The following is a 24028-nucleotide window of genomic DNA, read 5'->3' on the forward strand; positions in this document are numbered from 1 at the left end:
GGTTGTTCACTGCCCTGCTATTCCAATTCTGCAAGGTCTCAGAATGTCTCTATTAATGTCTCCAAATAGTTCCACAAAGGGAACTATTTCCATTTGTGACTCTGCAAGGTAAGAAAAATCCACTCAACCTTAAAGAGATTTATTTAATGAATTAAATAAACATTATTTTACCCTTCTTGGCAATGGTAATATTAATTAGCAGCAGGAATATTATCTTGGTAATATTATTTATTACTAGCAGTGAGCGTTATCAGTACTCATCACTACTCAATTAGGTTGCTAACCAATAATGCTGACAATTTCAAGTGCAATCTGCTGGGTCATTCTGAAGCTAAAACTGGGTTTTTTTCCTCCTCATTCTCATAAATGCTCCATCACTGTAACATCATTTCACGAATGCTGTTCTGTGCTGTTTTTTCACACACTCCAACCAGTCATGGGATCAAGCTGAAGGGGAATGGCTTTCCCTCATTAGTTCAAGGGAACAAAGTTGATCCCTTCTAATCTGAGAACAAATCCAAGTTTTTAGCTCACTACATCCCATGCAGGACAGTATTTTCAGTGCTGCAGAATTAGCACACCAGCTTCCTAGGGCTATCTGCACACTTATTTAAAGCAGGGACCTAAAATATGCAACGCTGGGAACCACGACCAACCACAAAGGAAAAGCCTGTTATGAAGCAGCTCCAGTGTCTGCAGCAATTCCTGTTCAGAGTGACAACAGCTGAGAACATGCATTTTACTTGACAGGGGGTAAGTGGTATTATCCAAATATTTGCATAGGCATCTGGACTCTTAGGAGGTTCTTATGGAAATAATCCCAAATAAATAGGATTGTTGGACTGGAGAAATAATTCTGAAAAACTTACTTTTTCTTCATTAAACAAACATTCTCCCACCTGCTCGCCCTTTAAACATGTTACCCTACCTTCTTTTTGTGGACCTGCTGGAGCGAGTCCAGAGGAGGCCCCGGAGCTGCTGCGAGGGCTGGAGCAGCTCTGCTCTGGAGCCAGGCTGAGAGAGCTGGGCTGGGGCAGCCTGGAGAAGAGAAGGCTCCTGAAGGGGAGACCTTAGAGCAGCTCCAGTGCCTAAAGGGGCTCCAGGAAACCTGGAGAGGGGCTTTGGACAAGGGATGTAGGGACAGGACAAGGGGGAATGGCTTTAACCTGCCAGAGGGGAGATTGAGATTACTAATCAGGAAAAAATTCTTATAGAGTCGGAAGGAAAAGCTGAGTGTGTAGGTAGGTTATCAGATCCCAGGAACAGATCCAAATAGAACATAGCAAGAAATCTGGGTGCAGACAATATGGCCACAATTCCTTTAAGTGCAAGACTTTGAATTTGAACTCTCAGGACCTTTTCCTCTTTGCAATGGCTGCTCCAGACTCCTAAGTGCTGCTGGGGAGCCTGAAGGAGCCGTGGGGCTGGGCACACTGCTCTCCTTCAGCTGAAAGAGCTACCAAAGGGGTAAGTTGCTAAAATACATTCCCACATACAGAAGTGCTACAGATGCCACAAAGCTAGCATTCAGTGGCAAACAGGAAGGAAGGCAAGAATATATTTCTTAGAATCATAGAATATTGAGGGTTGGAAAGGACCTTAAGATCAACTAGTTCCAATCCCCTGCCATGGGCAGGGACACCTCACACTAGATCGTGTCATCCAAGGTTCCATCCAACCTGGCCTTGAACACTGCCAGGGATGGGGCAGCCACAGCTTCTCTGGGCACCCTGTGCCAGCGCCTCAGAACCCTCACAGGGGAGAACTTCTTCCTTATACCTAACCTAAAGTTCCCCTGTTTCAGTTTGAACCCATCACCCCTTGTCCTATCACTACAGTCCCTGATGAAGAGCCCCTCTCCAGCATCCTTGCAGGCCCCTTCAGATACTGGAAGCTGCTCTGAGGTCTTCACACAGCTTCTCTTCTCCAGGCTGAACAGCCCCAATTTTCTCAGCCTGTCTTCACAGAGGAGGTGCTCCAGCCCCTGATCATCCTCGTGGCCTCCTCTGGACTTGCTCCAACAGCTCCATCTCCTTCTTATGTTGAGGACACCAGAACTGCACACAGTGCTGCAAGTGGGGTCTCACGAGAGATCATAATGATCTTAAAAGAACAATTAGAAGTTGAGAAGCAGGAGCCAAGACAAAGCTAGACAGGGATGAATAAGTATTAGGTAAGAAAATTTAAGGATAGAAGATTAGAAGCAGTATCCAACAACAGAAATAAGCCTGGAAAGAAAGCTTCAGGTGAACAGCTTGTCTGTTCTGAAGCATAAAATCTTAAACCAAAGAGACTACTACTGTACAGCTACACAACACATACTACAGAGACAGAATGACCCTGTCGGCTCTGTAAAAGGTGCAGTAGCATTAGCAGATTTAAAGTCTTAAACGTATGTGGATGCAGCCTTGAGCTGTACAACTGGGTGCCTTTCACAGGACTGGCACAAATACTAATTAAGATGAGTTTTCAGTAAGACAGCTGCAAAATACAAGTAATTTTTGGTTTTAAACCTTCACTCATACTCACATTCAACATTTTCTTATAGAAAAGAGCAGTAGGACAGTCTCTTAGAGCTAGAAAAAAAGCAAAACCACCTTGACCAGCAGCTGATAAACTAGCATTGATGAAGAGCTTTCATTCAGCAGCATCTGCCTTGCACACACACTGTGTGCTTTCAGTTCCCACAGTAACTAAAATGTGTTTTATTAATGATTTACGTTAGATATTAGGAAGAAGTTCTTCCCTGTGAGGGTGCTGAGGCGCTGGCACAGACTTTTCCCAGAGAAGCTGTGGCTGCCCCATCCCTGGCAGTGTTCAAGGCCAGGTTGGACACAGGGGCTTGAAGCAACCTGCTCTAGTGGAAGGTGTCCCTGCCCATGGCAGGGGGTTGGAACTGGATGAGCTTTAAGGTCCTCCTTCCAACCCAAAACATTCTGTGATCCTACGATAGAAACACATTTCTGATTTGGAAAGCTCATCTCAGCTAGCCTCCTTTCACATGCAAAGTAGGACAGGAGTGCACAATTATCCATGAATTCTAACTTCAAAACTACTTTTGATGTAATATTATCACTAGAAAACAGTGACACAACTGGTTTTCACTAGAAAACAGTGAAACAATTCGCAGCCATTACACCAAAGCCTCCATACCCGGGGTTTCACATCCTACATTCCCAGAGTCCAGCCATATCCCTCAAGACTCTCTTCCCTTCCTGATGTGCTCAGTTTACAAGCAAGAAAACTCCTCCCTTTTCTTCCTCAACAGCCAGTTCAGCAAGTCCAATCTCAGATGTGCATCGAGCTAACTTCTCCTGGATAGAAGCACCTACAAAAGCTCTGCAGCCCAAATCCTATGCATTAATATCCATGCAAATTAATTGTTTTTATTGATTCCAACTAGAATTGAGTAAAAATAACACTGGTGACACAAACAGGGAGGCAGTTACATTCCCTTAACCTTTTTAGTTCTCCAAAACAGAGAAAAAAAAATTGAGCCATCTTAATGGATTAGCTCCAACATGCTGCACAAGATAAATTCAGAAGATCTCAATAACAAGGAGTTTCTTTCTTACAAAGTTTCCTTATATATTATGTCCAAAGGGGATTAATCTGTACCAATATAACCATCCGCAGAGTTTAGTAGGTTGTTTTAGTAGAAAATAATGAAAATGGCTTACCAGTGCAAACTGTGCAGGACAAACCTAAGGCTATTTCATGTGGCAGCTCCATATTACAGCCATTTATAATATTTGAGGGCAATAGGGAGGTGCCACTACCATTGATAGAAAGAATAAGCAGCTTCAAAAGCATTCCCTCACTAGTACTTCTCCAAGCAGATGAACCTGATCTCAAACGGAATGACAGACAACGCCACTCTTAATATGTTGTGTAACAACTGCTGTATATTAATAAAACGTAAGTTTTGCCATAACTCCTTTCAATTACTTAAGTATGTTCTTTACTAATCATCTCCTTAACAAGACACACCTCAAGTAACAACTGCTTTCTCCATCTTGGGGACATATTCAATGATGGCAGACCACTATATGCCCATCCGTCACATCCATGGCAGTAGGCTGTGATAAGACAAACTAATCCGGTTGTCATTGCAGCAACAATAGAAAGACACCAGGAGAAAGACATCAGGCTCATTCGAAAGGAGTATTTTATTTACTTACCTGTCTCGATAAGCAGGTAAAGTTATTTAGGTTTCTTTGGATGTGATAGGAGTCCTGGGCCCCTTTTGGGTACTTCGAACAATCAACTCCTCCATATGAATGAAAACATTAATAAACTTTTTAAAGGACTGAAGGAAATAAAGAGAGCTAGACAGGAGAAGTAGAGTGGGGAAAACAAGGGCTGGCACACAAGTTGGCACCAATTTAAACTCGATGTTCAATGCATCAAAATAGTAGTATCAATATCTCAATCATCTAAGTTTGGGTGTTACATATGTTTACAATACATTTAGATTCAAATAAAAGTAAATAAAGACATTACTAGATACTAAACAAGTTTAAAGAAGGAAATAGTGTCAGAACAAGACTGCCATGGTCAGAACACCACCTCTAGCCTCACTTATAAACTGCTAAGAGGTGAGATTCAAAGGACCGTATCAGCCACTTGCCCATTAGACAGGACATCCTGGCAGCCTTTTAATGGGTGAGGACACAGGAAGATTCTGCAGCAAGGTCCAACTGACTTTCCACAAGTTTCACTTTTTATTCTCCTCTGCCAGGTCCCCAAATATGAAGATCCAAATCTCAGTACAGAGCTCACAAGAAAAATGCAAGAGCATCTCTGCTGAAATGACTGAAAGGGGCAGAGCACAAACCCTACAGGTCGGGGCTTGATGCAGACTAGAAGAAGCTCTACTTTGTGAGAAACATTTAATTCAACACAATGAATTACAAGAGGAGAGATTTACAGAATAATAATCGTAACAGACTGTTCAAAAAGGAAAATAATTTTCACTGCCTGCAGTACCAGGTAAAGTTTCCCAAAGCAATAATACCTGGTAGAGCAGCAAAGAAGTACAATTCAGTCTTCTTGCAGTACTCCAAATGAGCAGTATCAAAGAATTTTGTATTTTCAAATCTTTACGAAAAACGTTAGTACAACAGCAATCACTTTGGCATGGGATATTTTTCAAGGAGCTTAAACGTATTCCAATCACTAAGCTGAACTACTCCCAGAAGTTATTACTTTCCAGGCAATTCCCCTGGTCCCTTGCTATCACTGCTAATCATTCTTACATGATAAAGGCTCTGGGAGCTACTTTCTTCCCCAAGTTTGGGGATACCAACAACTTGTACAATTGTTTAGTGGCACAACATTTAACCCACCACTTTATACCATTCTGTCAGCTGACATGTCCATGCATGAACTATGCAATGGATACTCCAAGACTAAAATAACTTTTGTAACTAATCAACGCATTCTCCGAGCTATAAACTCTCATCTTTGTCCCCTCTCCCTATCCTCCCTCCCCAGATAAATCCATTTTTAGACGCAAGTTACCCCAATATGCTCACAGATGTACTAAAAGAGACTGAGGAATCAATCAAGGTACCCATGGTGAAGCCAAATACTTATAAACACATTAAGGCAGGTTTCACATAATTTCATTTTTGGACACAAAATGCTGGTCACTTCACTGCACATGCAAATAAGAAAGATTTAATACTTAATAAAAAGCTTTAAATTCGTTTTCAGATATCAATTATAGAAAAATCAATCTTTTTCCTTTCTTGTTTTAAAAGAGGTCAGAACATTACTGCACACGAAAGCAGATGTGTAGACACACCTATTGAAATGGATTCCCCTTCCCTCCACACACACAGAAACGGAGGTCGGGGTTCTTGGCACCAGAAAAGAAAGGAGGATGTTTTCCTCACTGTCAGTCATCCTCCCCTTCCAAGTTGAGAAGTTCCTTCTGACTGGACTTAAACCAAAGCAAAATACACCTCAGAGTGGGTATATCCATCTCCAAAACTCCATGCAGCTATGCCAGGATGTACACACAACTCCGTATCAAAAACGGGCACAGGAACGCATTCAGTGTGCTGCTGGAGCCAACTATAAAAACAATTGCCATTGATGTAAGACCAATTCCTCAAGTGTATCTTCCCCTACTAAACAAAACCTCGGGTGGAAGAGGCACTGGCAGGTCATCTCCAAGACTACACTTCCAAGACCAATATGGTCTTGTGAGGAAAAGGAAGTTCAGTGATCTGAATTGACACATGGAATGACAATCCACAACATAAAATGACCTCCCTACAGTCAAACAGGTAGCCTACAGCAGAGTAGCCAAGGAGTGAAACAGCATCTCCTCTCACTTGTGTTAGAGAGAAAATGGTTTCTATGGGTCCTCGTTAAAGGTACTTTGATAGAAAAGCTTAAAAATTTATCACCTATCACTGACTGACCAACCAAAAAAATTAAAATAATAAAAAACAGAAAATTTGGTTCCTAGTATTTTACCTCCCACCATTTTATATTCCTTTATTCCCTCCCGCTTTTGCATTCCCAATTACCCTACCCCTTTAGAAAAAGGAGGGGGAGTAGAGTTTAGTCAAGTTCCATCTTCAAAACTACCCAGCAATTACTGAGCCATCAGCTTCTCAACATCTCCTGATGTGGACATCAAAATGCTCCTTGGTACAGTTGGGTTGGTGGTGCAATGTACTCGGCAGACACTCTTGGCTTTGTAAATAGTTGTGCTGACCCTGCTGATAGGGTTTATACTGGGAATTCTTAGATGGAACTCCCTAAGAGGAAAAAAAAAAAAAAAAAAGACCTTGTAAGTCAATGAGAACTGTTTATATCTTTATAGCAAGTGAGCCCTTAAAAGAATAAAGGAGCATTGCTATAATGCATTCATTTCTTTATCTCCTGTTTTTCACCTTCAGCAGACAGTTTGTTCTGATTCCTTGCTGTTGCCAGACCTTTGTAGTAGAAAGGAATGCAAGACACTCACTGTCCAAATAAGCTACTGTTAGGGCTATGGTGAAACAGGAGAACAGAGAGAGCCCAGATATAGGACAGTGCGTCCCAAAGGCCAAACAGATTTCACATTACAATCAACCTCTCAGCCTGAAGGATTGCTTAACATAAATCACTCTTTCTGCTACCCGAAATACAGCTGCCACTCCCTACAAAGGGGCTTTTCCTTTCTTCTGCTGTTTGTCCTAAAAATTCCTTTTTCCCCTTCCACATTCTTGACTCTTCCCTCCTGGGCTCTGGAGGGTACATAAAGCACACAGGGTATTAGCTATCCTATTTCAGTGACAGAACACTATCTTGTTTTAGGCTAAAACTTAACATGATCAAGACTTAAAATCAGTGAATTCTGTTTTCATCTCACTGCATGAGCTCCACTGATGATACATACAGTGCTCCTGGCTGGGGTTACAAAGGAACACAGCAAGGAAAAACTCTGCTTCATAGCATGGTGCACTGACATAGAGTCACAGACTGGTTTGGGTTGGAAGGGACGTTAAAGCTCATCCAGTTCCAGGCCCACCTTCCACTAGACAACTTCTACAGGTTGCTCCAAGCCCCTGTGTCCAACCTGGCCTTGAACACTGCCAGGGATGGGGCAGCCACAGCTTCTCTGGGCACCCTGGGCCAATGTCTCACCACCCTCAAAGGGAAGAACTTCTGCCTAAGATCTCATCTCAATCTCCCCTCTATCAGCTGTCCTACCTAGTGCAACACACAGGAGAACTTCTGTTGGTGTATCTTGACTTGGCCTTACACAACTGCTTTTTTTTCTGCATCGCTACACAGCAACGATGCATTATTCAGAGCTATTTTGGTTTACAAGGCAATAAAACAAAAATTCTACTTGCACCTTTAAAAGGTTCCACTGCACAAATGAAAGCCATAGCTACACTTGAAGACAAGAAGCAAGCCCTTTGTGATACTTTTAAGGGATGCACAATATAAAAGCATATTTCAGTGTAACAGTAGTAACTACAGGATTCACAATCTTAAACTTTTCAGATGTTTCCAGATGTTGAATGTGTATGTTCCTCTTTTACTTTCAGTTTACATATTCCCACCACATGTGAAGTTTTTTAGCCACTTCCCTCTTTGGATGATTGCCTTTGGTCAGGTTGCTTTTTTCTAACTTTCTATAAATACTATTTAAAAAAATTCCACAAAGATGCTCTCTAATACACCCTGAAAGAAAACAAGTCCTAAAAATGCAAAAGTGAGAGAAAAAGGCAGGCAAGGGGAGAAACTGACTCTGTCCTTTCTGCCCACCCTGTCCTCCTGCCTAACAAAGGAAGTAATAAATAAATAGGGGGAAAATTGACATCACAAGACACATTTTTAAGAAACCAATCCATTTTCAAGGTAGAATCCTTCCAGTGCTTACATACACATCCTGGTTACACATTTAGCATACCTGACACAGACAGAAGGCCCAGAACACCCCATGTGCACTCACCACACATTACACACACATCAAAATACTTCATTTTGCTTCTGAAAGCATGACTACTACACCTTTAAAAGTGCATGCTAAAAAGCAAAGATGTATCAATTTATACCAAATATATACCGAGATTCCTCCTGAAAGCATTTCTGCTTTCAGTGAAGTACAGTTTAAGGTGAGAAAGGATGCTGTCACATTACCTGGACTATACATTCTCCATCTCCTGGTCATGGTCCTGCTCCTCCTCCTCCTCTTCCTCTTCTCCTTCTTCCTCACCTCCTTCTTTCTCTGAAGGAGCTTCTCCATCTCTTGCTATTTCTTCTACATGGGCAAGCATGTCAGCCATCAGGGCTTCCTCCAGCCTCTTTCGCACTTGCTGCACCAGTTCCTCTTGTTTCCTACCCCAAATTAATGAACACTGACATCAATCCTCAAAGCTGCCTCTTTCCAGAGAAAGGAAGCTTAAATCCCTCATATATGAGGCTGGGCAGACAAGACCATTTTTAATTCTGACTGAAATTTGCTTAATTTAGCAGCTGTCTCGAGACTTTTTAAATTCCTAGTACTAATATTAATTTAAACAAGAAAAAGTCAGCCTACCCTGCTCAGGTTGCCAAAAATGAGACTGGAGAAGGTTAAGTTTCTGACCATTTCAATCTATTTTTGTTCTTTTTCCTTGTGAGTCACAACCTTAAATTTTACAGCTCCTTTTCTGTCAAAGTCATAGTGAAGTAAAGAAGTGATTGACAATCAGTGGCTCATAGGATTCCTATTTCATCTCAGCCACAGGAAATCATGACCAGACCATTTTCCCTGGTCATTCTTGTATAAATCAAGCACAAAAATAAAGTCATCCTGTAATTCAAGATTTATCAGTCCAATAGTCGAAAGTACTATCTTTGAACACTGTTAGTGAGTGCACAGTAGTATGATCTCAGGTTAGTCTCTTTGGTATATCCAGTTCTCCATCAAGTGCTTAAAGCTCAATTTGATCACTCTTGATTTAGTGATAGATTCATTGCTGAAAGCAAGCTACACCTAAGTAAATTGCACACTTGTTTGCTGCCACTGCAGCAGTTAAATACTTTTATTTGGTCTTGTGCTGACACAAAGCAAGGTGAAGAGAATCCAATCGCAATGTTCACGCTTTCTCTAACTCCTTCTTTGCTTAGAGGTGCCCTAATCAAGGTTACTCAAATTGAGACACCTTTTTCAATAAAAGGATACATGTTCAAACAAATATGAACCTGAAATCTCAGAGTAACTGAGCATGGTCAAAAGAAAGGGGTATAATTACATGCCTGTAGGAGACCATCCTCATGTGACAGTTTTTTTTCTCCTCTGATAAAGAGGCATTCACATTAATTCAGCAAGCCATAGTGCTCCAGCAGACATTTAAACTTGTCATTGGGAAAAAACAAAAAAAACCCCCGAAAAACCCAAACCCAAAGAAAAGGTACTGGTTTACCACAAGAAACCTTATTCCAAGATAGTTAAGTGGTATTTCTAGTTAATACCTAATATCTTCATCTGTCACCATAAATGCTTTGCAAAGGGGCTGTGAGGTGTTTAGCCAGACTCCAGGATTCTTCTCTACAGCTGCAGACAGCTGCCCAGTGATGGGCATAGTGCTGGTGTGCAGAGCACTAGCTATGGCAGAGAGGAGGGTTTCATCAGTGCAACCAGGTCCAACCCCTGCAAGTGGGAGGAAAAGTGATAATCAACATTGCACAAGACAAAGGACAGCAAATCAGGACAATGGGTGTTATTTAAATATTAATGGCAGAGCAGGTACTGTCATTTAGCAAGCTAACACAACATACATCTCAGTGCCAAACACTTCTAACAGCACCTATACAGCTCTCTCCAAGGCTATTTAAATCAAAAAATTGGGAATGGCTTCTGGAAAATTAACATAAATAAAAGTCAAGAAGCTTTGCTTCAGTATCTCCTCTGGACAAAGAGCACGGAGCCTTCCAGCCAGATTACCAACACCTCCTGCAGACGCAGGTATGGTCCCCAGTACTGATGAGCACTGGAGAACAAGGAGGTCAACCTCAATACTTTCAGATCACCGCTGACTGGTGTCAAAATGCCAGCCCTGGAGTGAAGGGCAGACTCTGATTACCTTGTAAACCTTTTGGCAGGTCCATTGTTTTCACCAGCTCCTCTGCAATGTCAAAAGCATTCAGTCCACTTAATTTCTTCTCCCAGAAGAGCTGACATTAAAGAAAGTGTTTATTGGCACAAAGCAGAAATGGAATTGACAACTACACTAAGCAACTGCTTCCTATCAAGAGAGGGAAGAACACTGCTGCAGACGATTTTGTATTGGATTTACTATGGAAGGGGTCAGCCAGCAGAGAACAATCCTCACTGCCAGTCCCACAACAACTCTCTGTCCTGATGTACTGCCTTGAGAGAGACTTTCTCTTCCTCCAGGAACTGTGAATATCTAAGTGCCACTGAACTCACAGTACTTTTCCAATTACCAGCTCCCAACAAGGGAAAGAAGGACAGTCACAGCCAAAACACAGAGGCTAATAATAATAAGTTTGAATTTTAAGCCAGCACACGATGGGACTTAGCGCTGCTTTCAGATTTGGAAGAAACATCTGGAACCTGCTGACCAGGGGTTAAAATATACTGCAGCCCAGTAAAGTATTTTAAAGCTGTAATTTAACAGGCTCTTAGAGGTACCATGCAGAGAAAGATGCAAGCAAAAAAGAACAAGTTTGCCCTATTCTATGCTATATAATAGAAAATTAAATACGTAAACCAATGTGTGTGTGTATATTACACATACAGTATATACATATTTACTTAATATAAACACACACACATATATAAAAACCTCTAAAGGACTTTCTCAGAAAACAGATTCCAATGTTGTCATAAAAAAGAAACAGGATTACACAAGGAAAGCACAAGCAGCACTGAGGAAGCTGCATTACAAGTAGTAACATGAGCAGCGAAACTACACAAGTTAGATTATAACAGCTCTGTGTAATAAGGCTGATCTCTGCTGTCTAATAGATTGCATTCACATGTCAACCTGTAATCACAGAACAATCTCTTCCCCAACAGGGACACAAATCTCTATCCTCAGAGTTTTGCATATCAACATCATATATTGAGCGTCCTCTTTTATTGTCTTAACTAGCCAAGAGGTTTATAGGAATAGCAGCAACATCGAACACACATGTTCTGCTTCCTTAGGAAGCCATGCTAAAATCCCACCAACCTGGTCAAACAACAACAAACCCCAACCACCCAACTCTATTTCAAATAGCATCTGTCTCACACTTCAGATAGGTTTTAAGTCTGCAGAAAAGGTTTTCAATGCAAGATGACAGTAGTTTATGGGGTATTTTTACATTGTACTGAAATCACTTTCCTTCTTAGAATGTTATCTTTTCATTCCACTAGACCTGCAAGAGTTTAAAATGTCCTGATAATTGATAACAATGGCAGCATCTGAACACACTAGTGAAGCTGAACATCTCATTTCCAAATGTTATAAAGATAGATTCAATACAGCAAAGGATTTGTAGAATCCCTCATATGAACTCTGCCGAGGCTGTCCTCCTGTCAGCTCCAGGTAATGAGAATGCCTGCCAAAGGCTGCTTTGAACAGGTACGTCTCATTAGACCAGTGCCCATATTCGAAGCCACCCTTGTCATAAGCACTCTTTTTACATCCTTTCACTAGATTAAGCTGAAAGATTTCATTTTGGTGTATTCACTTCTTTGCAAATACACAGTATTGCAAGAAAACCACTTTGATTCTGTATTAATAATGACATTCCAAGTGAATTTATGACCTTATTCAAATAGGTAGAGTTAGCTACTACACTAACGATACACACATCTGAAAAAAAGGCCCATGCAGGGGGTACAATCCCTTGCCCTACATCACAGACACCATATTGTCTGTGGTCTGTACAGGAACAAGGATTTCTTGAAACACAGAATTCTTACACAATTGGAACATTTGACACAGTGATTCTCATTCCAATTCAAGTGGCCTCTGAAATGATTATAAGATCCGTCAAAATTTGTAGACAAGACTTCATTTCAGCAGTAAGGAAAGGAAGGCTTAACTACAACAGAACTGTAATCTGAACAAAGGCTGGGGTCTAGTTATAGAACACAGTGCAGACAGCATATTAAATATATATTGGAAATGGGTTTTGTGCTGATTTTAAAAGCTGGGAGCACTGTATTGTTGTTTCTGAAACATCAGAGACTTCAAATCACCATAGACTATTTGTTCAGCATCACCAAGTTAAAGGGGTTTATTTCAGGACCCTTCCAGCACCAAAACCAGGACTTTCTTAGTTCTGGAGAAGAAGCTGCTAAGCCACAAGCCTTACCTGCCGGGGCTGGTCCACAGCTTTCTGAGGATCACTCTTCACCTTATTGCTGGGATGGTTTGTGATCTTTGTGACAGGCTGTTTGAAGATGGAGGCAGTCTGTCTGACAGGCAGGGCTGTGTTCAAATCAGGCTTGCCCTAAAAATTTCAAGCAAAAGGAAGGGAAAAGCCCACAAAAAAAATATTTTCAATGTGCTAAAATGCTATTACAGCCATAAAGATGTGCAGCAGGGAAAAGAAGAGTTCATGGACTTGAAAACTGGTTTGATCTCAAGCTATATGAGTTTAACCGCTAAAATTGTGTAACTACGTTCAAATCTTGCCTTAGACCTATCAAAATTAAACAAAATTCTCCACTCTTTCACATTCTATTTATACCAGCCTCCTCTCATTCTAACTGGGTGGCTACAAAGAAGATGTTGATTCCCTTTTTACAAGGAGTTACATGGAAAAGATGAGGGGTGATGGGCACAAGTTACTCCTGGGGAGATTCCGACTGGGCACAAGAGGAAAAATCTTTCACCATGAGAACTACCAGCCATTGGAATAATCTCCCCAGGGAAGTGGTGGACTCTCCACACTGGACACTGTTAAGATTTGGCTGGACAGGGTACTGGGACATCTAGTGTAGCCTTGAAGGTTGGTCCAGATGACCCTTGAGGTCCCTTCCAACCTGGGATCCTGTGATTAGTTTATACACATTGGTTTTACACCAATTTTGACAGAATTTAGGAGTCAGAACACCGAGTTTGCACTTTGACAAGCCACTAAACCAGAAGATTTTGACATAATATTAAGAAGAAAAATTAAGTGGGATTTAGAAACCGTTTTGTGAATTCGGAAACCATTCTGCATCATTCTGTTTCAACCCAGGTGTGGATGCCAATATAGCTGAAACCTTGATCACTTTTTTTACCTTCTTAACAACACTCAGTTTTTAAACAGAGCTCATAACAATCAAGTTTTCACCATCTGACTGCATTTTACGTTAGTGAAAACATAGGAACACTGTTCCTTGCTCCAACATCTAACATGCAAGTCTTGAAATGGCTGCAGGACATACTTTGTTCTTGAGGATGCAGACACCGCGTCTGCTCAACATATTTATTCATGAGATGTAGAAGAGATGTATTCAGGCCAAATATAATTCTGAACCATCTGTGTGCTAATTCACTTATAAGCCGGTGACAACTATTTGTACATTTACTGGAAGGTCTGGGCAGAATTTTTAGCCTATGAGATGTGTGTGAGCTGCTGGTCTCTGCAGCAAGGCATGTTACTTTTCAAGTGTCACTCCAGCACCCAGCACTGTAAATGTTCCAATCACTCTGATGATGATGATTCTTGACTGGTTGACATATTTAGAAAATAAGCAGTCTGCTATTTCCTACATTTCATGTTTAGGTGCACGGACATAAGCTGTTGGGTTCTGAAAAAGCTTTTAGTGTACAATGAAGCTACTTAAGAATAACTTGACCCAGTCTAACCAGACCGGCAGTTATACCAATGTCATTGTAGTCTTGACTAAACCTTCATCACAATTACCACATGCCAAACACAGACTCTTTTATTTTGTTCTACAAATAGGCCTTGCCATCCTCTTGCCTGTTCAGCTTTTTGCCCCCCTCCTTAAATCAGTTCCAAAGCTGAGATACCAGCATGGCCTATGACAGCTCTAAAGAGGGACTTGCAGGAGGCTGCGTTGCCTCCTCATCCCTGCTGCCCCATGCCACTCTTCCCTCCTCCCCCAAACCAAATGTCAGAGGAGAGCAGAGCTGCTGCACAGCCACAGGATTCAGCTGGAGATCTGGGGCTCTGGAGAAGATTGTGCTGGATCTTCCACAGAGAAGGAGATCCACAGAGGTGATCTCACACTCCAGGGAGGAGAAGAAAGATGCCAGCCCTCTCTCCAGATCTTCTATACAGAAGATTTAGCAGTACCACAATATTCTTGCATGGTATCACCCTGGTGTCCTGGGTTCAGTTGTAATAGGCATTTTTCTCCTTCTTAGTAGCTGGTACAGTGTTGTGTTTTCAACTTTAGTCTGAGAACAACACTGATAACACACCAATGTTTTTAGTTGTGGCTATGTAATGCTTACTCTGATCAAGGACCCTTCAGTCTCATGCTCTGCCAGTGAGGAGGGGCACAGGAAGCCAGGAGGAAGCAGAGACAGGACACCTGACCCAAACTAGCCAAAAGGGTATTCCATACCACAGCACATCATGCCCAGTATGCAAACTTGGGGGAGTCACCCAGAAGGCCCAGATCACTGCTACGGTGGTGAGCAATTGTATTGTGCATCACCTGTGTTTATTGTTTTCTTTTCCTTTTCCCCTTTTAGTTTTATATTCTCTCCCCTTGTTATTTCCCTTATCATTATTATTATTGGCGGTAGTAGTAGGGGTTTTGTATTATACCTTAGTTACTGGACTGTTCTTATCTCAATCTGTGGAATTTACATTCTTTCGATTCTCCTCCCCATCTCTCCGGGAGCAGGGAGGGGGAAGAAAGGGGGAAGTGAGCGAGTGGCTGCGTGGTTTTGAGTTACTAGCCGGACTTAAACCACGACACCTGGAAGGATGAGTGAATTGCAGTATCTGCCAAACTCCCCATGACAGAGATGTTATCCCATACAAGCCCAGTTTCACACATTAATTACAAAATGCTTCATCTGTTATCACAGATATTGTTCTGAGAGGCAGCCTGGTCAGTACAATAGCAGATGGAAAGGGGAAACCTGCCATTGCATCATAGTCTTACTTTGGCTTGGTTGGAACAGTCATAGCGCATCCTCTGCCTGTTCTTGTTCATTTTATTCATCAGCATTTTTCCTGTGCGGAAATCAAAGGTGCCCAGGTCCATGGAGCTGCCCAGGTAACGTGCCAGCTGTGGCTTGCTCCGGAACTTCTTACCACTTGGGCTGAAAAAACACAGGAGAGAAACAAGAAGGGAAATTAAAACCCTCTGGACTTCATACCATCACTCACTGCAACGCAGGAGAGGCAAGTTTTATTTCCTTCATGAGAAACAATGTGTGCTGAACTTCCAGAATGAAGCTCGTGTTTAACTCTAAATGGATATTCTTGCTTTCCTATTAACTCCTCCTCATGATTACTGTGGAAGAGACAAATTAAGTGCAGACCATGTTAAAATGTTTTTTGTACGTAAAGATTCAGACTAGGTATAAAGGAACACCGTAACCAATAAGGGAGATATCGGCACAGATGTACATATCACTCCGCTGTCTCAAATAATAAATGCATTTTCAAGCATCATTTCTTCTCCCAAGAGCGTTACATTTGACTGGGACCACAGTCATCTCCTCGGGCTCCTTCCCCCCACCCCTTTCCCCTTGAATAGCACAGCTGGGTTTGATTACAAGTCTTTGGTACCATTTGGAACACTTCAGGACTGCACATTAGTAAGGACCAAGGAGAAAGAACAGAAGTTAATTACTGACAAGCTGCAAAGAAAAGAATGACAAAGCTTAAGTGATGCAAACATAAAGGGCAAAACCTTGGAAAACTTTCTATTAATCACAAAACAGAAGGGAGATTCTTTTTGAACACCTGGTTGCACATGAAGGACTGCAATGTGGGAAGCAGGCACAGATTACTTCAACTCCTTGGTGTGTTCTAGTTGTTTTTTAGTAACATAATCTAACCTTTTGCACTACCACAAAAAGCACTGCTAGCTAAACACTTTTTATGCATAAAGCAAAAATTAGTCACTGTGTTGTGACTGCAGTGTAGAACTATACAGACAACAAGCACAATGTCTTTCTCCCCAGAAAAGCGGGAGACTCTCCAACACTGGACACTTTAGATGTGGCTGGAGTCAGAGACAGCTCAGGGGAGATGTTGCAACAACACCTAAAGGTGCTCCAATACCTAAAGGGGCCACAGGAAACCTGGAGAGGCGCTTTGGACAAGGGCCTGTAGGGACAGGACAAGGGGAATGGCTTTAACCTGCCAGAGGGGAGATTGAGATGGGCTCTTAGGCAGAAGTTCTTCCCTGTGAGGGTGCTGAGGCGTTGGCACAGGGTGCCCAGAGAAGCTGTGGCTGCCCCATCCCTGGCAGTGTTCAAGGCCAGGTTGGACACAGGGGCTTGGAGCAACCCGCTCTAGTGGAAGGTGTCCCTGCCCATGGCAGCGGTTGGAGCTGGGTGAGCTTTAAGGTCCCTTCCAACCCAAACCAGGCTGGAATTCTATGAAATGCACAGTTAACCAGATGGGGAAATAATCCATCTTTAGAGCTTAGGGAGAAGGGGAAGAAACACTTTATCACTGGATATTCCTCAGCTGGACCAGGTCACTGTGGAACTGCACAAACACTCAGGCCAGAAGACAACAGAGAGTAGGAATCATTGGACAGTAACAGAGCCTGGGTCCAGACTCAAATTTGAAACCACTTTTAAAAATATGAATAGAGTCATATGCCTCAATCCAGAAAGAGCAATAACCAGCTACATCAGCTTTTAGGCCAGACCCATCACTGCTGTCAGTGAAGCCAAGAAGAGAAACTCCTCCTACATGAAGAATATGACACTGCTTCCTCTTCTAAGATCTGCAGCTCCAATCATGGTTTAGTGTCTAGTAACTGTTAAAATAATACACTACAGTGAATGGTGCATTCAAAAGCTCAGTGTAACTTCCAGAACAAGAGTCAGAAACACTCAGAGACAGTATTTTAAATGAACACAGCCCTTCAGCTTTTTTGTTTAGTATGTGCTCTTAGTAAATTGGCAAAGGATCTGAAAAGCTGCTCAAAGTCCATATACGTCTAAAATAAACCCACCTGAAGTGACTCAGAGTCCTGTCTCTTCCTGGGGAAGCTTGGCCCAAAGGAAAAGCACTGAAATGTTCAGAAGAAAAACTTTTATTCTGATTATGTCTTAAAAAAAGGCAATACTATACCCCAAGCTCCTCTGGAACAACAGAAGGGGAGGGAACAAAGCTACAACTCAAAGCCATCAGTGAACACCAAGAGAAGGGAAGTGGCTGGAGTGCTCTGGAGCTCCTGGGGTCCCTCTGGCAGGAGCATGCTTGGGAGCACACAGCCACAGAGGGCATCTACAGGCACATGAGATGGTCAAACTGGGGGGGGGGGGGGAAGGAGTGGGGAGCAGCCAAATAGCCCACAAAAGGTGAGCAGTGACATTGACTGCTGCACGTCACAACGCACAGGACCAGCAAACCAGCATTTATGAACTCTGAATGCCGCTACAATGCTTATGTGCCCTTTAAATGTCACAAATCCACCAGATTTATCTCCCTCCACTCCAGAGCAAAAGCTTTGCTCTGCACTTCTGATTTGATACACGAAGACTCTGAAGAGACCCAGAACAGGTCCAAAGCTGTAAAACCCAACCTCTTCTAAACATCACCACTGGCACAGATACCGTGAGCACGCTGCACTTGGCTCCCGTGTTCAGGTCTTTCCCACTTCACCCTGGTAGGAGGAGCAAGGCAACTGTAAAGCTGTAAACAATTTTCCATGCTCGTCCACCTACAGCTCCGAGACGTTACCCGCTTGAGCCACCTGCCTCAGCACCAACAAAACGGACTCAAAGAAGCCCAAGGGGAGGCATGACCAAAACCAAGCCCCCCTCACTTGTTATCCAGACTTTTTGGGGCACAGATGAAGCTGAATCTGTGGCAGCCTCTTGCCAGGTGCCCGCTGCTCTCCATGTGCTCACCCTTTGTTTCCTGCCTTAGAGTCTTAAGGAGCCCAGGCCCTCTCCCCTCCTCCCTCATTACACAAGTCTCCTCCCCTCCACTCTCCCCATTTATCCTACAGAGGATCTGCACAACTTAGAAAGCAAGAGACAAAAGACAAAAAAACGCACCCTGAACAAACCCAGACATTGCCTGCCTGCTAAAGAAATGGAGACAGGGATAACCCAGGTAAAAAGGGTGATCAATAGCACGTGCCCAAAGCCTCATTCCCTCTGTGGAAAGGTAACAAATAGAATGACAAATGTTTTTTCCCCCCACTCTGTTTCAATTGTGATCCCCCCTTCACGTTGCTGGGAGCCTCCCAGCCTCCCTCCACTGCACTTCTCTCCCCAGCCCTGCTCCAGGCAAAGCCTGGCACCCTTTGGGTGCGGTACACCCCAAAACTGCTTCCTTGGGAGAGATGTGATCCATGGGACACCACACACACCATCAGTTCCCTCTCTTGCAGCATCTTCACATTATCCCTGGCTGCATCTGCATCACATCCTACCCTCGTGTCCCAGCAACTTACTAGATGATCTTTATGGTCCCTTCCAACCCAAACCATTCTGTGAACTTCGTTATCCCAGGGCAGGCTAGCACAGACATACAGCTTTCACCCATGCACAGAAACAGCACTGTTGTGAACAAGCAGAACCAGGTGGCTTCTCCACCTGTGACAAACCAGCCCACACCTGCACAAATCTGCACAGCAGCATCTCCCCATCCCTTCGTAAATCACAGAATCAACCAGGTTGGAAAAGACCTTTAAGCTCATCAAGTCCAACCATTCCCCAGCCCTGCCAGGCCACCACTAACCCATGTCACTGAGGGCCTCGTCTACACGGTGTGTGAGCACTTGCAGGGACGGTGACTCCAGCACTGCCCTGGGCAGCCTGTTCCAATGCCTGAGCACTCTTTGCAGAATAAATTGTTCCTGATCTCCAGTCTAAACCACCCAAATGTGTGCCCTTGGCTCTGCACAGAGCAGCCTTGGGGAATCCAGCTGTCCCTTGCCACCACCACCATCCCAAGCAATATTCTTGTGCTCATGAAGGCCCCGCACCTAAGAGGTTGTCTTGTTCAGGAACTTGGAGCTCTGACCACACACACACATACACACAAAAAAAACCAACCAAAAAAATCCCCAAAAGAACAAAACACAAACCAAGGAATTTGCATACACGCAAAACCTCTCAAACTTCCAGACCCCTAAACAAGAACCCAATTAGCAATCCCAGAACAGAGGAACGAGCCCAGATCTCACCAGCCCTTTTTATAAGGCTCATCTCAAACACCATTAGAGCTCCGCTGGGGAAGCTGTGGGGCAATCAGAACAACCAACAAAAAGCAAAGCAGGCCTCAGTAAAAACACTCTCCTCCACAGTTAAAAAATATACTTGGGGGTGAAGGGGTGTTAAAAACCTTCTCTTCAACTTTCTACAGAGGTGCTGCATAGGTAAGAAATGTACAAGAAAATAAGCTTCATCCAAGAGAGCTGGTAAGTTTTCCAGAACAGCCGTGTCAATGACTCCTTGGAGCAGAGCTGAGCAATGATACCAAAATTCCCAGACACTAGGTCATATAACTTTCAGCAGAAAAATACTTTGAGACCAAGCAACAGGAAGCAGCACTAAATTCTTCTTCCGCTAGGTGAGAACACAGAGTTTGAAGAGAACCTTTGTCACCAAAACTCTCCCAAAGACAACCCACCACATACACCCTCCTGGGTTTGCCAACCCTTCAGCCACTGGCAGACAAGAGAATGCACCCCAGTTAAAAGCATTTCTGCACAATCAACCACTGGTGAGCACGAGGTCACAGCACTGTTTCTATGAGCCTAAGCATCTGTCCAAAACAATGGTTTGGAAAGGCAGGGACTGGCACCCCGCTACCAACCACCTCTGCTCAGCCTTAACTCTCAAAGCTGGTTATTGCACACAGGAGCATTTCCAAACCACACATGTAATTCTACACAAACACTTACTGCATCTGTACATTCAGACAATGAACAGATTGTACACTGGTCGTTTACCATCCAGGTAAACAACAGACAGAAATAGCAAAGGTGTTAATGAACTGCCACATACGTATTTCCCACTTTGAAACACGCAAAATGCAACAGCAACCAAAAATTAGTTCAGCAGGGATCTCTGTCCAAACTGATATAAAGGCAAAATCCATTATAACTTTGGAATAAAAATATGCTTCTTATCCTCTCCCCCCTCTTTTTTATGTTGAGCTCTGAACCCACAACCTTACAACTTTATGGACGTGCAGCTGTTGGAGTGAGGCCAGAGGAGCCCACGGAGCTGCTGCGAGGGCTGGAGCAGCTCTGCTCTGGAGCCAGGCTGAGAGAGCTGGGCTGGGGCAGCCTGGAGAAGAGAAGGCTCCTGAAGGGGAGACCTTAGAGCAGCTCCAGTGCCTAAAGGGGCTCCAGGAAACCTGGAGAGGGGCTTTGGGCAAGGGCCTGTAGGGACAGGACAAGGGGGAACGGCTTTAACCTGCCAGAGGGGAGATTGAGATGAGCTCTTAGGCAGAAGTTCTTCCCTGTGAGGGTGCTGAGGCGCTGGCACAGGGTGCCCAGAGAAGCTGTGGCTGCCCCATCCCTGGCAGTGTTCAAGGCCAGGTTGGACACAGGGGCTTGGAGCAACCTGCTCTAGTGGAAGGTGTCCCTGCCCGTGGCAGGGGGTTGGAGCTGGATGAGCTTTAAGGTCCCTTCCAACCCAAACCATTCTATTCTATTCTAAAATAAGTTCTTGGAAAAAACAGGGATCTTTCCAGCTTTCAGCTGTGTCTCTAGCAGCTGCCTGTGGTCTCTTCTCCTCTCAAGCTGCAGCGGTGAAGCTGCACTTCCAGCTTCACGCTCTCGAGGATGGTATATAGCGGTTTGCACACCCCTGGCACAGCATGCTTTTCTCACAACCACAATCTAAGAAATGAAACTCCACATGTGCAGGACTTGACCGCATACGTTTCACCAACTAGAAAGACCAAGCTAAGAACACCTGGATCACTTCTGCTACGCTCTTCCTGCTTCCCAATGGCCCTAAGCTTCACACTTCAGCTCACGGGTGCACTGAGGCTGCCTCTCGTGTATGCAGGGAGGATCCATATGGCCCACCTACAGCCATGAGACATACATTGATATTAATGAAATCCTTCGGGCAGAGCAAACAGCTCCCCAGCCATACACTTTCCTCAGCAGCCATACGCAGAGGATCCGGCATCCCAAGCCCAGCCCCTGGACTCCCATTTACAGCAACAGCCACTACCACAGGCAGGCAAATGCCTCCTTCTTCACCCTACCCCAAATTCATGGAATGGTTTGTGCTGGAAGGTCCTTAAACCTCATCTAATCCCAAACCCCTTCCACTAGAGCAGGTTGCTCCAAGCCCCTGTGTCCAACCTGGCCTTGAACACTGCCAGGGATGGGGCAGCCACAGCTTCTCTGGGCACCCTGTGCCAGGTTAACTCCTTCATCTGCAGATAAAGCAGCAGACAGAGCCCCGAGGAGGCACCAACCGCTCTTGCCGGTACCGGCCACCTCACAGACACCTCATTAAACAGACTCTGTATTCACTGAGCACAAGCCGTTCGCGACCGGGGCTCCACCGCCCGCCCCACGGCGCCCACCACCGCCGCGGGCAGGTCGCGGACACCAAGGCGATGGCGGCACCGAACCCCACCTCTCGCCCTCCGAGCCTCCACCGCGTGCCCCTCCGGTACCGACCGCCCCTGCACCCCCGGCGGGGGCCCTACGGCCCGGCCGAGCGCTCCCACCTCTTCCGTTCCATCGCGGCCCGGGCCCGCTCCCGCCGGCTCTTCCGGCCGCCGCGCACTCCTCCCGCCGACGGCTGTTCCGCGCTCGGACCGTTCCTTCCCTCTCCCCCCCCCCGCCCCGAGAGGCGGTGCTGGGGCCTCGGCTCGCCTCGGCTTGGCCTGGCCTGACCCGGCCCGGCCCGGTTCGGTTCGGCTCTACTCGGCCCGCTCCCGCCCGTCCCGAGCGCGGTCTCTGCCCCCCACGGGCGCCTGCCAGGCCCTAGCGCCGCTCCGCGGAACCTCCGCCTCCTCCACGCTCTGCTCCGCTCCGCCCGCCCCCGCGGCTCCGTTACCGCCCCTCCCACCGTTCGTACTGTCTCCCGCCGCCGCTGGATCCCTCCGCCCGCGCACGCCGCAAGCATATAGTCCCTCCTCGCCGACCCACTTGGTGGGAAGTTGTGTTTATTCGGCCCCCACTCTTCCGCCCCGTTCCACCCGGAGCTCTCCCCACACCCCAGCCCAGCCTTACCCCATCGCCGGGGTCCGCCGCCCTCCCCGGCACCCCGGCACCGCCGCTTTGGGCATCTGCCCCCTGCGCCGCCCCGGCCGCGCTGTGGGATCGGCCCCGCGGGTCCCGCCCCGCCCCCTGCGGTCCCGGACCCGCGTGGCAGCGACCCCGGCCCGCACAGCGGGGGCACCCCGCAACGGCAGCGGCTCCCTCCCTCCCCGAACCGAGACGCGGCCGTGAAGAACTGGCCCGTGAGGAGGAAGAGGAAAATTGACTCCGGAGGGCTCAGCCTCCCGCTGCCCGGTACCACCGATCCGAACCGCGGGGTGTGACACAAGGAGCACTGGCCAGATCGGAGCAATCCCAGTACAGGCTGGAGGAGACTGGGTGGAACAGCCCTGAGGAGAAGGACTTGGGGGTGTTGGGTGAGGAGAAGCTTCCCATGACCCGGCTTCAGTGTGTGCTTGAGCCCGGAACCCCCTGTGTGCTGGGCTGCACCCCCAGAGCGTGAGCAGCAGGTCAGGGAGGGGATTCTCCCCCTCTGCTGCGCTCTGGGGAGACCCCCCCCTGCAGTCCTGATCCAGCTCTGGGGCAACAGCACAAGAGGGATGTGGAGCTGTTGGAGCGAGTCCAGAGGAGGCCCCGGAGCTGCTGCGAGGGCTGGAGCAGCTCTGCTCTGGAGCCAGGCTGAGAGAGCTGGGCTGGGGCAGCCTGGAGAAGAGAAGGCTCCTGAAGGGGAGCCTGGCTCCAGAGCAGAGCTGCTCCAGCCCTCACAGCATCTCCATGGCCTCCTCTGGACTCGCTCAAACATCTCCACATCCGTCTTGTGTTGTTGCCCCAAAGCTGGATCAGGACTGCAGGGGGGTCTCCCCAGAGAATGCAGAAGATATTTCTAATAGAGTATTTCTGGAGAGTGCATGTGCTCTTGTGGAAGGAGAAAGACTAGAAATTATAGGGTAATCCTATGGTTAGAGAAATCATTTGGAATGCTGCAGAAAACACAAGTAGCTCAACAATCCCTGAAGGCCAAACAAAGCCAAAATCCATATGTTTCTTGCAATGCCTGCAAATATTGAACACATTTTTCTTCTTTAAATATCTTCTGATCTCATGTGCTGCACAGTGCTCTCATGTGACTTTGCTAAAGGTAACTCTCCACAGTGAGAGCTGCAGACTGACAACCAGGGGCCTTGGGCGAGAGGGCAACAC

The 24028-nt window shown here is 45.5% G+C and overlaps 1 protein-coding gene across 2 annotated transcripts; it reads right to left on the reverse strand.

The window, feature by feature from the left end:
• Positions 1–4151: 4151 nt before the first annotated feature.
• Positions 4152–22666, reverse strand: MBD3 (methyl-CpG binding domain protein 3). Of its 2 annotated transcripts, XM_030509414.2 has the most exons (8): positions 22333–22666; positions 17630–17686; positions 15593–15752; positions 12829–12966; positions 10581–10671; positions 9970–10147; positions 8653–8850; positions 4152–6776 (listed from the first exon to the last, which is right to left on the reverse strand). In XM_030509414.2, exons 1-7 carry the CDS (start codon positions 22344–22346, stop codon positions 8658–8660), a joined length of 831 nt encoding a protein of 276 aa, XP_030365274.1. In that variant the 5' UTR covers positions 22347–22666; the 3' UTR covers positions 4152–6776; positions 8653–8657. The 2 variants fall into 2 exon arrangements, with proteins under 2 accessions (XP_030365274.1, XP_030365275.1); XM_030509415.1 differs by lacking the exon at positions 17630–17686 and having other exon boundaries at positions 22333–22644.
• Between the last annotated feature and the right edge of the window lie 1362 nt (positions 22667–24028).

This window comes from Strigops habroptila, chromosome 20 (genome assembly GCF_004027225.2).
Source record: "Strigops habroptila isolate Jane chromosome 20, bStrHab1.2.pri, whole genome shotgun sequence".
Taxonomy (NCBI): Eukaryota; Metazoa; Chordata; class Aves; order Psittaciformes; family Psittacidae; genus Strigops; species Strigops habroptila.